We start from the raw sequence: 16158 nt of genomic DNA on the forward strand, positions 1-16158 counted from the left end.
AGAAAAAAAAGAGTAAAGTTCTGGACTTCAGCAGTGTGATAAAAAACCCAGCAATTTAAGCTAGAATTTACGAAAACTTTCACAACAGCTCAACAGTTCCTGTAATTGCACCTTTTTCCAATCTACCAAGTTGTAAGAAACACCAGAAAAATATAAATAGAGTGGCAAGATATGCACAGTGGTGTATCTGCAAAAAAGCAGTTTCCACAGGAAAAGGAAATGGGTCTGAGAAAAGGAAGATGCACCCTGTGAAACAGGCAGGTTCCACAACTGCTCAGTGTCTGTGAAATCAGTAGGAGGCACTGATCTGGACTCACTTGCTGCAGCTGCTGTTCACAATGCTGCTGTAAGTGCCTCCTCGTGGCCCAAAAGCAAATGATGTGGGAGGAGGAGGAGATGGAGAGGCGGGTGTCGGTGAGGGCTGTCTCTGTTTCAGGAAAGCATCTGCATTCAGGGTTTGTAGAGAGAGCTTATAAAGGTTGTCTGTAGCTATAGAGAGAAACACAAAACATCTTTCATAGTATTTCTATTACAACAAAGGCTTCTCGAACTTCTGCTATCCTTTCTGTTCAAATGGAGGAATTATGACAAAGGCTGTTTGCTCCCAGTGATGGAAGCAGCAGTTTCTTCTCTATATTCACCTCTGGTTATTCAGGTTTACTGTCTATTTTCAGAGAGACTGTATTGCAACAAAAGTGCCAAGACAAACAGATCTGTGCAGAAGAAGGAATCTTTCCTAGTGAGTGCTGTGGAGAGGTATGATTTAAGTTCACAAGCAACCAAGAGGAAGGTGATTTGGTTCCCACACAAAGGAACATATAACGCAACGAAAATGCTTGTAAGAGTGTCCCCTGCCAACCACTGCGTTAAAGTGTTCTCAGTGTTCCCTCTCAAGGACAAATCATCTAATTAGTTTCAACTTTGGCTGCAGCAGACTTGACCAACCAAAACCCCATCTGCTGTAGAAAATGCATATTTTTTGGAGCAGTAATTCTCATTTCCTCAATTCCTCCAGCAGCTTCTAAATCCTGTTCATCACTGAAGAACTGTAGAATGGTCCATGTTCTGCCCGCTCCATTTTCAAACCTCCCAAATCACATCAGATGCTATCAATAAGGGGTCTACAGCAGAAAAACACAGCATAGCTGTGCAGTGAAAAGGAGACAGGTTTCTATCTACAGATATTAATTGTAGAAGACTCATTCTGCCATTGTCTAATGATTACTTACAGCTGCCAGCTTTGTGGAGAGGCACAGAGTCCCACTCTGGTGGTGGAGAATCCTTTTCCCCTTCTGAGCTGCTTGTGTTTCCTAGCTCTGGCCCAGAACCACTGGGGAGAAATTTGGCTAATACTGATGGCCTGCTCTCCATTAATTTACTGCTTGGACCTATCAAAACAAAAGAAGAAAAGCAAGTGTATGGATAATAAACTGAACAGCTATCTTTGCACACCAGACTTAGAATTAAGCACTCAAGAGGGGTTACAAACAACCAAATAAAAGTCTTGATGTATTTATAAAAAAACAGCCTCACACTACCTCTTGTTTTGGGGAGGTTTCTTGATTTAGACCCACTCGTCAAAAGGTGCTGTGTAGAGATCTTGGATGGAAAGGGTTTGCGCTGCTTGTTTTCCAATGGGGGAGTATAAGACAATTCCAAGGGACTAAATGAAAACAGAAATTCATTTATTTTGAAGTGCTGAAAAGGATTTCATACACATACATACATACACATTATATATACGGGCCATACATGCTTTCTCACAAAACAGTGGTCTCTTGTGGCTTTCTTATGAATAAGCAGAATTATGTTTTTCTCCTATATGCAACTCCACCCTTCATAGCCCTAGATCATTTTCTACCCACACTGCTCCACATATGTATTAGGGCTCACTCACCTTCCAGGAGCAGCTTTCATCCTGGAGCTCCAGGATTACAAAACCTGTTTGATTATACAGAGGCAACAAGAGATGGCAACTACCCTTTTTCTACTCTGCCCCCACACAACCCTGTTAGATCATGTGCTCCTAATATGCTATTGCCCTAAATGTACAGGACTGTTTTTTAGTCAATGACATAAAATTATTCAAATGCACCACCAAATCCATCTGGCTGTCTATTGCTCTTTTTCTGTAGCTATTTGATTCCATCTCTCACACTTTCTAGTAGAAGGATCCTTCTTGTAGAAGGATTCCAAACCAGCTCTCATTGTGGTCTTTGAAAACTGTCACATGTAACGAACTTCTGAGTTATATGATAAAGGAAAGTACATAAGCATAAGAATAAATAAGATAAGGAGGAGACTTTGCCAGGCAAAGTTTTGAGAAATATTTTGAAAAAAATTAATTTCTTCTAACTACTGAACTCAGTCTACTATTAAATACAGCAACAGGGAAAACATAGCCAATATACTACACCTCAGTTCAGTAAAGTTTACTTTTGTGGCACTTGGATAGCGACCTGGTTTCAGAATAATATTTTGGAATGAATTAGCTATAGTAAGACAGATTCTTCATTTTTGCCATTTCTATCCTCTGCAATCAACCACCTGACACTACGGGACAGCAGCAGCAGCCTCCTTTCATAACATATCCAAGACTGACCTTACTCCGTGATATGAAAATGGAAACTGCATGGCTGCAGTTTCACCAATGGCAACTAAAGGCACTCATATTGGTGCTGCCTCGCTGTGCTGCCACTAGAAACATTAACCCCACTTTGTGTATGCAATGTCTATTATAAAAATCTCAACATGGCTTTGCCTGATTTTCATGTCTGGATTTAGCTTGCACTTATGTGCTATATTCCCCTTTAACTAATTTATTATTTACAAGCTTCAGATATTCCCTGATATCAAGGAAGGAAGAAGAAACTGCTTAAAGGTACCTGCTGTTGGCATATGCCAAACTGGCAGCCACAACAGTCAAATACAGAGATTTTTATCAATACATCTTCCCTTCAAGTACAGTACTTTCCCTACTAAAAAAGCCTTTATTATGCTTACCTGGTTTTCACATCTACAGGGATTTCTTTCTTGATACCTGTAAGTACTTTTTTAGTTTTCTGTTTTACTGGGACTATTTCATTTTCAGGTTTTTCTGCTATAACTTTTCCCTTTTGTTTTTCAGGTTCCTATAAAAGACATAACATATTAATATTAATTAAAAGGAAAGTTCTTCTTGCATCACAACAAACATAGTATAAACAGGACTGAGGAAAGAATGCTATTGGAAAACATGAGCATTTTTGTAGCACTGAAGTTCTCTTTTATTACTTAGTGAGTTTACCTATAAAATGTGGTATCTATTTTTTCCTATCTGGAGAAGTAGAAATCGAAATAGCAAATTAATGTGCTTCAAGCAGATCTGGTGTTTGCAAATACACAGCTCCTCCAGCCACGGCCTCTGAGTCTACTTAATAACATGCTAGCTCTGTACTGAGACGTTTACTGCATCTGCTGTAACGCAGTCCAGGCCACCTAAAACAGACTCTTCAACAAAGCAAAGAATATGAGACACTTTACCATTCAATTTATTATTTTCTTTAACCGTACTTCTAATACTTTCTAAATACAAGTATAGTCTCAAATAGCCATCTTGAAAAAAAATCAATGGTGATTTTCAAGTGACAACTTACTAAACCATAACCTTTAAAATATATCACATGGATTTCTTTTTTTTTTTTCCCCCCAGTCTTTTCCAAAGTTCAAATTTAAGATGTCAATTTAGGCTTTGTTTTCTTCCTTTCTCAATTACCTCTGCTCTGTTTAGTCCCACTACACAAACTGGGGATTTAGTTTATTACCTAGAAGCAAGTGAGCCAAATGAGTCAAATAAAGGTAGGGGTATTGTATGAGGTAATTAAGTTAACTACTTACTGACAAGTTACTACCATTGATCTGACCCCTTGTAATTGACAAAAGACATGGATTTAGCATACACCTTAATTATGGAGTGAAATCAGTGTCCATACTGTGGCATTTTATTCTGCAAACAGAATAGGCCAGGAGGGTACCGAGAAACAATTCCCACAGTGCTGCTGGCAGCTGGTGGCTTATTCAAGCCACAGTCACCCAGGCATTTTCAGTCCTGTGACTACATGATTCAAGAATGTTTGCACTCATAGAGGAGCAAATCTGATAGAGAAATGAAGGCAAGGATCGGGAAGGATGTTTTTTAATTAATGTTCTTCCTTTGTTAGGGTATTATATGAAAGCTGAGGGTGGCGTGGCGGAAAGAGACTGTGTTCCTACTTAACAGGTGACACACCAGCTACACAAGGGCCTCCTTTTCTGAGCAGTGCTGTACCTCTTTGAGCAGTGGTTCCGTATCTGGGTTTGAGGTTTCTGTTGTGGTTGAAGAACTGTCATCATCTGCCAAGGAATCCTTCAGCTCATCCTCTTGTTGCTTTCCTTTCCCTCTTCTGTCCTTTTCTTCCCGCTTTTTCTGTGGCTTAGCCTTGCGCTGAATTGTTTTCCCTTTTCCTAGGAAGATATGGATGCTTCAGATTCTCAACAGCAATACTCAGAGATGGGCTAGTTCCTTTCATTTCAGAGGCTAACCCACATGATTAAGCCTCTGAAATGTGCTGCCTATTAGGACACATCAACCACTTAACTGCCCCTTCACTGTGAGCAAAAGCATTAGACTTGAAGAACTCCGTTCTCCACCATCTCATTTATGCTCCTGAGCTGTACTCTCAGTGTCTCTCTGTGGATGTGGGCACTTGGCTCCCTATTATTCTTCTCTGCTCTGTTCCTGGGATTGCTTTTAAACAACATAGAATTCAATTTGACAGTTTAACCATGTAAGATTATATTTAAACAAACTTCAGAAGTTGACACAAGCTTTATCATCCGAACAAATGAAGAACAGAAACTATTAGCATGCTTGTCATTTAGAAAAAACACAAAATAACTTGAAATAAGACTAGTGTGAATGAGAAAAATCACTAATAGTATTTGTCTAGCAAAGAGCTAAAAAACCCAAACACCCCAAACCTGAAAATCTTACACCCAAGTATGCTTTCTCCTCTTAACATAGTTTATTCTTTCAGAGTGGACTATTCTAAGATGTCTGACTAAGTTGACTGTAAAAAAGTTTAGCTTGACACATTAAAATGTTACTATATCTCAGAGCAGGGAAAACAATGCATTAAACACTCCAAGGGATGTCTGATCAATTTTCTTGAAGCAATACACATACAAATAAATAATGCTTACTTTTCCAGCAATTTCAGGTTAACTGAGATGCAGCACAGTAGAAGGTCAAAATGCAGATGTTTAAGAGCCTTCAAAATCAAGCCAAAGGTCCTGGCTTGCAAGACAGGCAGGATTAGGCTCCCAAGGAATAAAAAAAGTCATCAAAAAAAAAAAAAAGGCATCAATACAGAGCAACTGTGCATGTGCGTGTGTGGAGTCTTCATCAGCTTACCATTGCCTGTTGCTGTTCTCTTAGAGGATGTAAGCTTTCACAACATTCTTATGTCTTTTATTAGATGTAATATGCCTTTACTCATAGGATCTTTCTAATATTCTGCCCTTCAGAAGAAGCATTCTCATTTATGAGCCACACAGTGCCTGCATACAGCCTCCTGGACAGACTTAGCAGCTCACTCAAGCCTCAGTTAACCTGTGCTGAATAACTGGATTCAGCCTCTTCTTGGTTTGTACCAGCACAAGCTGGAACTGAGACTGGAAGCACCATGACAGCTGTTATATTTCATCTGGCAAAATGGTAAAGTTTGTACCAAACCAGAAATTTGCCAGTGTTTTGGCAAATACCAAACCAAATACATATCAAGAAGCAGTGCCCTTAAACTTTGGTTTTTTAGCACATAAATATCAATGGTTGTATCAAGAAAACAAAAGTACTGGAATTACAAATATGCTTTTCAGCATGAATGCAAACAGATGCATAAATACAAGCACATCTTTCTATGGAAATTTTCTAAAGGTCTGCTTCTGGTATATTGGGGGTATTTTGGATGTGCCTCAGGCAGCCTTGCTCCAAGATTTGCTTCAAATGCAGTCTAAATTCAGGATTGCTAAGCAGTTTAGTGTTCATCATTAGAAAAACCTATGTAAAGATTTAATGACATTAAAATATAATGTAAAGCAGCTTTTTAACAAAAATCTAATGCAGCCTCTGCAGCAGTGAGCTAACACACAAGTATTAGGGAGCTGAAAAAATAGACTATAAAAACAGGAATCCTGCACAGGATCTTATGACAGACAGTTTAGTCCAGAAGCTCGTGCTTCTACAAACGTTTGTGACTAGTTCTAACTACTTATCTAAAGACAAATATCAGTGTGTGTATATAGATCCAGATAGAACTTCCTCTACAGTTTTACATTTTTAGAGAGGGCAAATGGAAATGGGTACGCTACATTATCTGGATTGGGAATATGCTTTTGAAACCAAACTCAGTGGTCCCCACAAAGCATGTGCAGCTGCATCACAAAATCACACTCGAGTGCAAGAGCTGGTTCCTTCTTAGGCTGAACTAGAAATGGAAGATGTGCTCCAGAAGCACTCCTAGCTCTTTAAGGCATTCAGTACGGAGACTGGATCAGTCCACTGCACATCTGCTCACATGTGCCCTATGAGGACACTGCATCCTCACTGCCAGACACTTTGCTTTCCAGAGCTCCAGCACTGCACTGTTTGCCAACACAGACACTGTCCATGAAACCTACCTACTGTCACACCACCTTCTGGAAATCCACTTAGCCTTTATGGAATGAGTACCTGACAAATTGGTTGCAATTCTCTTAATTCCCCCAACTACATATACCTTTGCCGAAAACAAAACAGCATAAGTAGCGTATTTCAGCAGGATCCCAAAGCCTCTCATCATTTCAGAGTCTCCACTTTGAAAGTCCAAATGCATTGTAACAGCCACTCTGAACTAATTAAGAACTTTCTGCTCATTACCACTTAACAGAGTGAAGCTTTCCTCTTTGGTGGTCCATGATCACACAGATGCTGTGGTGTTTATATGCCTTCCTATGACTCATTTTCTTAACTTGATCTCTAATAAGCAACACAGTATCAGTACCATTTCTGCACAACAGTGTTGGTAGCAAAAGTGAAAAATATGTTTAGAAATAAACACATTAAGATTAAATAATCACATAATTCTGAGATACAACTGAAATTGCTCATACAAAAATCATGATTAGAAGTTTTACTCTAACAAAGTGTTCATAAGAAGGAAATAACTGATGTATAATTTCAGAAGTCTAAACATATCTAATGTAAAAAATTAATTTTAAACTCTAGGCAACTGAAACGATGGATAAACAGTTCTAACTCAACTCTAACCTCATGCAAAAATGAATGTAACGTATAGATACAGGTGCCATATGTTAATTTGCCGACCACCTGACATCAAGGATTTTTTACAACTGCAAGTCTGGGCATGAAGAATTCCATTGCCAAACAGTACCACAGGGGCTTACCCATCTTTCTCTCTTCCCCTCCTCCCTGCCTCACTTTTCACAATACACTAGGACAACTTCCTTTTCCTTTCCTCAACCCTGAGCCTCAAGTACAAATCATGGAGGTGGGAGGCATGGATGCTAACCCAAAGGCAAAGGAATAGCAACCAAAAGCATCTTTCTTCTCCAGGGGATCAGATGTTTAGATATTCATACTTTGTTTCATCAAAACATTCCAGCATTTTTGCAGGAAGAATGACAAGCTAGCACAGCACAAACTTCACTGCCATAAAGCAACAGAAGTGTTCAAGACACAGGCACATACTGCAGGACAGGGAACCCCAGAAGCTATTGTTTTTCACACTGTGAAAACATGACCTTTACAGCTGATTAAATCTTGTCCTGTGCCTTACATAATGAATCATCCTGTTAAAGCACAATTGTATTATTACCTTTGTTTTTTGCTAGTGGAGATGGGGGCTGCTCTGTAAACACATCAGGGGAAGGGGATTCTGGGTGGTCAAAGTCTTTTTCCATAGTTTCTATGAGCCCAGTGAGATCTGAATCCTCTGAGCTGTGCCTTCTGCTGCTGGCACATTCGCCATGAGGTGGGCTGAGAAGCGGGAGCTGTGGCAAAGCACTTTCAGTCTGTTGCTCTTGCTGCTGGGGCCCAGATGCTGAGGGTTGCTGGAGGGGCTGCTCTGCCAAAGCTGGTGCCTGCTGCTGCATTGGCTGCTGGTTCTGCCTCGTCCCCTTGGCTCTTCTGCCTGCAGCATGAGTCTGAGCTGTGGAACCCGAATCCAAGGTAAAGGGGCCCGTTCTGTTCACTGACTGCATGGAAGCTGCTTGTGCTGAAGTCCTGTTAGGTATGCTTGAACTGGTTTTGGATTTGATGTTTTCAACATCAGGTGCATTTCTATTGCTGTGAAGGTGTGCTGTTGCATTGCATTGTTTATGATTCCCTGCACCGGATCGTGAAGACGAACTGCCTGCTCCGTAGATCCCTCTGGTTGAACTGTGATTAGAATCCGATCCAAGCATATTCAAGCTGGAAGAATAACGTGTTTAAAACACACTTAATGTTTCCATTCTTCACCAAGAAAAAAGAATCACCATGTCCAAAAGAAGCCTTGAACTACACTGCTGTTGGCATACAACCAGCAAAAATGTCTACAACTTGTCTGACAAGTCAGTAGCCCTCATCATTTCCTGTTCAATTGCTTGCTCGCTCTACATACGAACCAAACTACAGTAAAATGACAGTCAATACATATATGTCAGAGGGAACCCTGAAAGGAGAAGTTCTTTAGCTAACCTAAGACACCAAAGGCAGGAACTTCTGGCCTGCAATTTTTCTGCAGTCTATACCTTTCATTTTTGAGAGCATTAACAGGAATCTTGGTACAGTTTGGTTTTGGTGGGATTCTTTTCTTTCCTTTTTTTTTTTTCAAAGAAAGGACATTCCTCACAATCACAAAAGTCATCTTTTAATCCAAGCCATCTTTTTATAAGTAACTGAGAGGATCTTTATTCATTCACCTGTTCTATAGAGCAGTATTACTTTTTTACTGGTTTGATAATTAAAGAGGAAATAAATGGGAAAAATACCACAAGAACCCCAAATATTTACTTACTTTCCATCAGATGAAATTCCAACTATTCTCCTGAGATCAAGTGGCCTTCCCATATCAAAGGGAGGGTTTGAGGCCTCAAAGGACAAGCGTCTTCTAAATGGCTCCCAAATTCCTTGAGCTTCTAGATAGGCTGTTCCAATCACCAAGAGAAAGAGTACACTGCAGAGAAGAGAGGCAGTCATCTAAGGATTTATTTCTTAGTTTTGAGCATTTTAAGGCTAATGAGTTTAATCACACAGGACAAAAATTGTACCTTGTACTGAAAATGCTGAAAACTGCATCGAAACCACAATTTTGTCTGATAGAAACGTAACACACAATAGCATAGTGTGATATAAGCACATTGCCAGCACCGAGAATGGAAACTAGATGCAAGTCTGACATGCAGTTGCCAAGAATAATAATCCAAAAGAAAAAAAGTTGGACTTCAAAACCTGGAGCCACAAGCATGGTAAGAATCCGAACCAACAGTGATTTAGGGAAGGCTACAATAAACACCACCTTATCAAATTAAAAAACATGAACAATACAAACTCCTAGCGTTCATTCCTAGAAATTAAGGATAGCTTTGCAATGATATGGAAGAGTTATTTTAGTGACAACTACCAAACCCATACATGATGGCGCCCTAAGTGTAAGTGTGGCTGCCTATGCATAGGAACCTTGGAATATTATGAAATATGTTAGGACTCCTCTCTAGTTTGCTCCTAAGAAGGATGTTTGTACTTATAAAAAAAAGACACAGTAAGGTATTAGTATTCTCTACTCTTTTGTAAAGTCTAATTGACAAGTACAGCACATATAAATTATCCATGCAAACTACAGTTATGAGCTGGCAAGCATTATTCACTGTCAAAGAACAAAAAAGAAACTCAGCCTATACATATCTAACAAATATACAGAAGTAAACCACGTAAGTACTTACTCAGCACTTTAAGTAATGCAGTGTTAGTGACTGCATTACTTAGGAAAGTGCTGAAGAGCAAAAAAAAGAAAATGAAGTGGGGTGTAACTATCTTCTCTATTTCTTTTGTCAATCCCTAGAAGGAAAGACACCCTAAGTGAACATTTGTGTAACACAGTACAGCAAAATGGAAAAGCCAGTAACTTACTTTGAAGAAAAAAAAAGCGCAGGAAATTACATGTGCGTGATAGTGTGATAATGCTTTGGATTTGGAGCACACAGAAAGACCACATTTTCATTACAGGCATCTACAGCACCGACTCCTTTCACACTTAGATATAAGCTTAACACTAATGAACAGAAAAACAGCATTGTTGTTATTGGTAAATCAAAACTCATACTGGTAAGATTCCATGGTAGGGTTTTCCCTGGACAAAAGCAGTGGGGGTAAGTGTCTCACATCCAAGAGGTGAGCAGGAACAGACAATTTATAACCTCAGATTTCAAATAAATAAAGATAGGTAGATGTTAGACTATGTAAATGGTGGAATTTTCATCTCATAATTCAACTAGACATAATGAACGTGTCTGTTTGCTGAGGAAAAAAGTGTATTAATATGCTGCTACGTAACCTGTGAGTTTGCAGTGTTGCAAACAATGTCCTTCAGGTTCTCAGAAATCCCATTATTAGTATCACCAGTTGTCTGTCACACAGCAGTGGCAGCAAAGTTAAATTCATCCAAGGCATCTGCTAAGCTCATTACAGTCACTGCCTCATATCTCTCTGAAGCACAATACTCCAGAAGTACGCTTACATTTCTATAGGAATTCATGGCTAGCAGTGCTTTAATACCTAATCTCATTCAAGACCCTACAAATTACCAGGGCTAACAGGAGTATGTATCTCATTTAAGGAAACAGGCTCAAGCAAGAAGTATATTTTTTTGTCCTTGCTTTGAGCACAAAGTCAGTACTCCTCAGCCTTAAAAACTGTTCACACCCCATCTAGAGAAGTGTTTATTAATTTGTTCTCCTTTTTGACCTCACCCTATTTTACTTTACACCAATTACAGCACGTATGGAATACATATGTGCTTCTCTGTAACCTGTATTCAAACAGCAGTAGTTTGTGCCTGTAAGAACAAACACACACACTACCTCATTATTCCTGAGATGATTATGTACAGTGCCAGTTCCCAATTGGGCCTGGGGAGAGCCTCTGCACATGTTGCCAACATGTGATATGGAAGCGATGCATTCAAGATAAATACGAATTCAGAGCCTCCTGCAGTGATGAATTTTAATTCACGTATGACTCTGGAAGCAGTGAAATCTGGTGTAAACCTGAAAACAAAGTAAAGCATGTTAGAACTTTTCATGTGAATAGCATGAAAGTTTGAGGCAATTTTTAAGACTCATAAATTAAAAACAAACCAAAAACCACAAAACCCACAAAAAAAATCCACAAAAAACCCCACGAAAACAAACAAAAAATACAACCCAACTCCATCAATTACCACACAGCCTAAAAACACTTAAGAGTATCTATCAAACACCTCAAGAAGTATTTGACTACAACATTAATACCTATGCTTAACACATCTGACAGTAGATTACTCCTGAGATACCATATGAAGTTATAATAACCAAAAATAAATTTTGACCAAATCTGTTAAAAAAAAGCTATGAATACAGTAAAAATTTAACAGCAGCTCTAAGTAAGCAATGCAACCAACTATTATGTGAGCCACAAAGTTTTTAAACATTTCACCTTTAAGTCACTAACGTGTGCCTTTTCAAAAACATCCCTACTACGTCATGGTCTCATCATAAACTAAGATTGTGCAGAAATACTGGTGAAGTTTCACTGCCTGCAATATTTTGTACATCCACTTGCAGAACAGAAGCATCTTCTGAACTTGTTAGATACCATATTCTGAGTAGTTAACTTTAAATCAAAGCACTGTTAAATGATCGGTGTTTGGTGCAGAGATCTTTACAATAAAAACTGTCAGAATTACACAATCGCTGTCATTAAGGCAACAGACAAAATATTCAAGACTAAAATACTGTTCATTACAATAACAATCCTTAGACTAAGGCTCCTTTCTACATACTGCAATGCACCAAAACCATACGTAAACCTAGATCCCACGTGCATTCACAACTAAAATGAAGGAAATGTATAAAATCCCATACAGTAACATTATTCTGACTCAGTAAGATATACTTACTGAATATTAAGAGAACTAATACTATATCCAGTCACAAAAACACAATGAAAAATCAAATAGTGTTTCCAAGAAGAGAGAAAAAATGTCATGATTGTATAAAGTTATATAAAACCCCCAAACACACAAAGCTTCAGTAAAAAGCCCTTAGAATTTAACCAAGAGAGTTTTCCTCTGAAACAAAATTAAAAATCCAAATGTAAGACTTGATTTAGATGTAAGAAAAAATACTTACAATATGACAATGTCTTTAGAGGCATTGGCACTTAGTGCAAATTCCTGACAGTTAACTACTTTAAATCCGTATCCTTCACATGTATAGCCACTGATTTCCATTGTTTTCACATTAATCTGCAGCTGTCCTGTATTTTCCACTTTAAATGTTCTTCTCAGTGTGAAATTTGGTTCTTTGTATTTCATTTCTAGAAAAAAAACAGCAGAAAAGTGGTTAGTGTTATGCTAAACAGACATCCTTCACTACATTCATATTCTACAGCAGAATAGAGTGCTGTCAGTACTACAGCATAAGAGAGACTAGTGAGGCTCATGGAAATAAACTAAGTAACCTGTAGGAACATATCCCTGCAGCCAGATTCTCATCATTGTCAAGGTAGGGCATTTGTGCAATTCCAGAGCCCTCTAACTCATCAGGGAAGAAATACCCTGAACCTCTGATAGCACTGCTGCCTCACAAAAAAATCATCTAAGCTTCAGAAGTTCTTTGATGTACTGCCTAATACCTTTGTGGTATTCTGTGAACAGTCCCATCAAACGAAGAATTAAAACTGTTGGGTTTTTTTCTTTCGGTGTCTTAAAAATAAAAATCCATGGCTAGCTATACATATCTTATTAGCAAAAAAATACCTAAACCACAACATGTAAGAGGTAATGAGTAAACCTGAAGTTTTCTTATTCCTCCATCAAAAAAAGCAGAATAATCTCAGATAATAATTAACATGGCACCTTAGAAATATGTCTGGAAAACTGCAGAGTAGCAGAGTAGATTTTGACACCAGATACAACTAAACCTCTTCTACCAGTTCCTTTGGTTAATACAGGTACTCCTAGCTCTCCTCGCAGAAGCAAGCCTGGGGCTACAGGGCAGAAAAACCTCTGATCCTACAGTAGAATCTGGCTGCAATTTAATTTTCATCAAGGAGCATACCCGAACTTTTTCCCTGTTGGCTATGTGCTTAAAGATTCTGAAGGTGTGAGAAGAAAAAAATACACAGAAGTTATGTTTGTGATCCAATTTGTCTTAAATTTAGGAATTACAGATTATGCTAATAAATATATCAGGATCTTCATCTCCTCTGTCTTGCATTTTAATGGACAACGGGTTTCTGTTTTATCTTTCCTAGTTTTCAAGTTAAAATGAAAGACATATTTAATATTCTGCCTAAATAAAGTAGTAATTTTAAGATATGTAAAGGAAGGAAATTTCTGGGGTACTAGAACAGGGGGAAAATATTTCCACACATTAAAAGTTTTACGTGTAAAATATAATTTCTTTTCTGTTCTGCATACTAGCTCAAGAAGTACTCACTTTCTGAACAGTCTTTTAATAATGCTTCTGTGATTTTAAAGCGTAAAGAACTTCCTGGACCAGGAGGTTTGCCTGCAATCTTCAAGCTCTCAGTTGTTCCTTGTCCTTGTACCATTATGGCATCTATTACAGTCAAATTATTTCTGTGTACAAAAAAAGGGGGAAACATTTATAAAAGCTTCTCTACAGACTATGAAGTTATATTCCAAATCTGGAGAACAAAAATATAAGCAGTTCCACAGATAATTCCCCACAACATGGAAGTAAATACTGGGGATCTCAACCATAGTGTTTGCAAGACAAAAGGCCTAAGAAATCACAGCATATACAAATACAAACCCCAATAAAATACTTGTTAAAATTTGAATCTCTTATTAATGCATCACACTTGATACAAAAGTGGAGTAGTTATTCAGAGCTCTTTAGTAAAGACTGAACTTGCATTGCAGCTTGATCTTGCAAATGGCATCTATAACCAGTGTCTCTACTTTCAAGACAGTGTAGTATGTACTTAAGAAATCAAGTCTCCAGGTATTGGTGGATGAAAAACTGGACATGAGCTGGCAATATGTGCTTGAAGCCCCCAAAGCCAACCACGTCCTGGGCTGCATCAAAAGCACTATGACCAGCAGGTCAAGGGAGGTGATTCTGCCCCTCTACTCTGCTCTTGTGAGACCCCAGCCTGCATCCAGCTCTGGGGTGCCAGGACAGGAAGGATTATCGACCTTCTGGAGTGAGTCCAGAGGACTCAGGTCTGACAGGGCTTTGAGCAAGCTGAAGATGCCCCTGCTCACTGCAGGGGCGTTGGATTAATGACCTTGAAAGGTCCCTTCCAACCCAGACCCTTCTGCGATTCTCTGATAACAGTGCATTATATATTTATATTACTGAATATGTACTGAATACAGTTTAACAACTGTATAACGTCACAATTACATCTAAATTAAACCCTTCTGCAGACACACAGGATTCTACAATTATTCTTGTAAAAGCAATAGTTTTTTGACAGCTGATCATAAGTATGACCTTATATATATAAATAAAAAACATCAGAAAAACTCATACTCATTTCGGAAATATCTGTCTTACCTGATAACAATCAATGATGAAACAGTTTTATTAAGAACTGGAATAAACTTTACTTTGACAGACTTTCTCTCACCAGGTTTTAATATTAGGCTTAGAACGGAATGACGAGTCAAGCCCTTTGTAAGTCCCATGGTGGTCTGCAGTGGCTGGACCTTAAGAGAGTAGAGAAAACAAAGCAACACTTCACATATATTTGCTAGGAATGGTATTATTTCAGCTAAAAAACTGGTCTTGTCATAAATAAGTGTACTACCCAATGACATTTCGGTTTTCTTAACCAGAAACTCTGATGGCACATGAATTTCCCTACTTATTAGTAAATTGTCTTTGTTTATGGAGAAATAGAACAACATGACAGAACAGAACTGACCTAAACTACACCCATGTAGATTCTGTCAGAAAGTTCTAGTAGAAGAAAGAGTTCAAAAGTTCTTATGTATGTATTTTAAATACTAAATTAGCTTTAAGTCATTACGGAATATTTTCTCTCCTCAGAATTTTGCATTGTTTATATATTCTAAAAATGTTTTAAGGGGAAAAAGCAAATAAAATAGAACTACCCAAAAAAGTGTATTTTGCTAAGTTTGCCATTTGACTTTAGACACTGCACAAACTGCAAGTGGAGGGGAAAAGCCAGAGGAGAAAAGAAGTGCTTAGGATGTGGCACGCTCTATGTGAAAAGGCACATGAGGATCCACAAAACTTAAATCACTTAAAAGAACCAACAAACCAATGGAAAACTCAATACTTTGCTAATTTTAGGACTAGTAACCACTATACTGAAGAAAATAATCCTCCGTCAGTAAGAGAACAAGTAAATGCAGTTTTCCCATAACTTCTACAGTTGTATTATAATGTAAGCACATAGAAAAAGTGACACTTTAATTGTTATATTTGAAGAAATATTACTTTTCTCAATTTCCTGAAAATATCCAAGAGAGGCATCACATTCTGCACAGTAATAACCGAACTTGAAGACATGTATGGCTGAACTCTTACGAAACGCTAAAATAACTAAATTTAAAATTATGAAGAATGTATTGAAATACTTACACAATTTCTGAAGACCTGGAACTCTAGAGTCCTCTGATTGAAATTAGTTGGTTTACTCAAATTAAACCTGAAAAAAAAAAATCATAATTTTTTATTTCTCCCGGATCAGGGAAGATGGTGACATACTTGCATTTAGAGATTTTAGCACAAATCAAGAATCCATGGTAAAATTCAATATGCAGCTGAAAGAATAATTTGTTTTTATTTTTCCATTTCCCCCCTTGTACATCAAGTTAAGAAAGAAACGTAAACACAATTTAG

At 38.2% G+C, this 16158-nt stretch overlaps 1 protein-coding gene across 1 annotated transcript in view; it reads right to left on the minus strand.

Moving 5' to 3' along the window:
- Positions 1-16158, minus strand: part of TMEM131 (transmembrane protein 131) — a 92285-nt gene that overhangs the window by 7402 nt on the left and 68725 nt on the right. Inside the window, exons 25-36 of the mRNA XM_032680677.1 lie at positions 15898-15964; positions 14845-14996; positions 13756-13898; positions 12445-12631; positions 11137-11322; positions 9075-9233; positions 7893-8488; positions 4307-4482; positions 3004-3131; positions 1539-1663; positions 1230-1388; positions 318-489 (exon numbers count right to left, since the gene is read on the minus strand). Of these exons, the coding sequence (XP_032536568.1) occupies positions 318-489; positions 1230-1388; positions 1539-1663; positions 3004-3131; positions 4307-4482; positions 7893-8488; positions 9075-9233; positions 11137-11322; positions 12445-12631; positions 13756-13898; positions 14845-14996; positions 15898-15964 (2250 nt within the window). The remainder of the gene's footprint in view (positions 1-317; positions 490-1229; positions 1389-1538; positions 1664-3003; positions 3132-4306; positions 4483-7892; positions 8489-9074; positions 9234-11136; positions 11323-12444; positions 12632-13755; positions 13899-14844; positions 14997-15897; positions 15965-16158) is intronic.

This window comes from Chiroxiphia lanceolata, chromosome 2 (genome assembly GCF_009829145.1).
Source record: "Chiroxiphia lanceolata isolate bChiLan1 chromosome 2, bChiLan1.pri, whole genome shotgun sequence".
Lineage (NCBI taxonomy): Eukaryota > Metazoa > Chordata > Aves > Passeriformes > Pipridae > Chiroxiphia > Chiroxiphia lanceolata.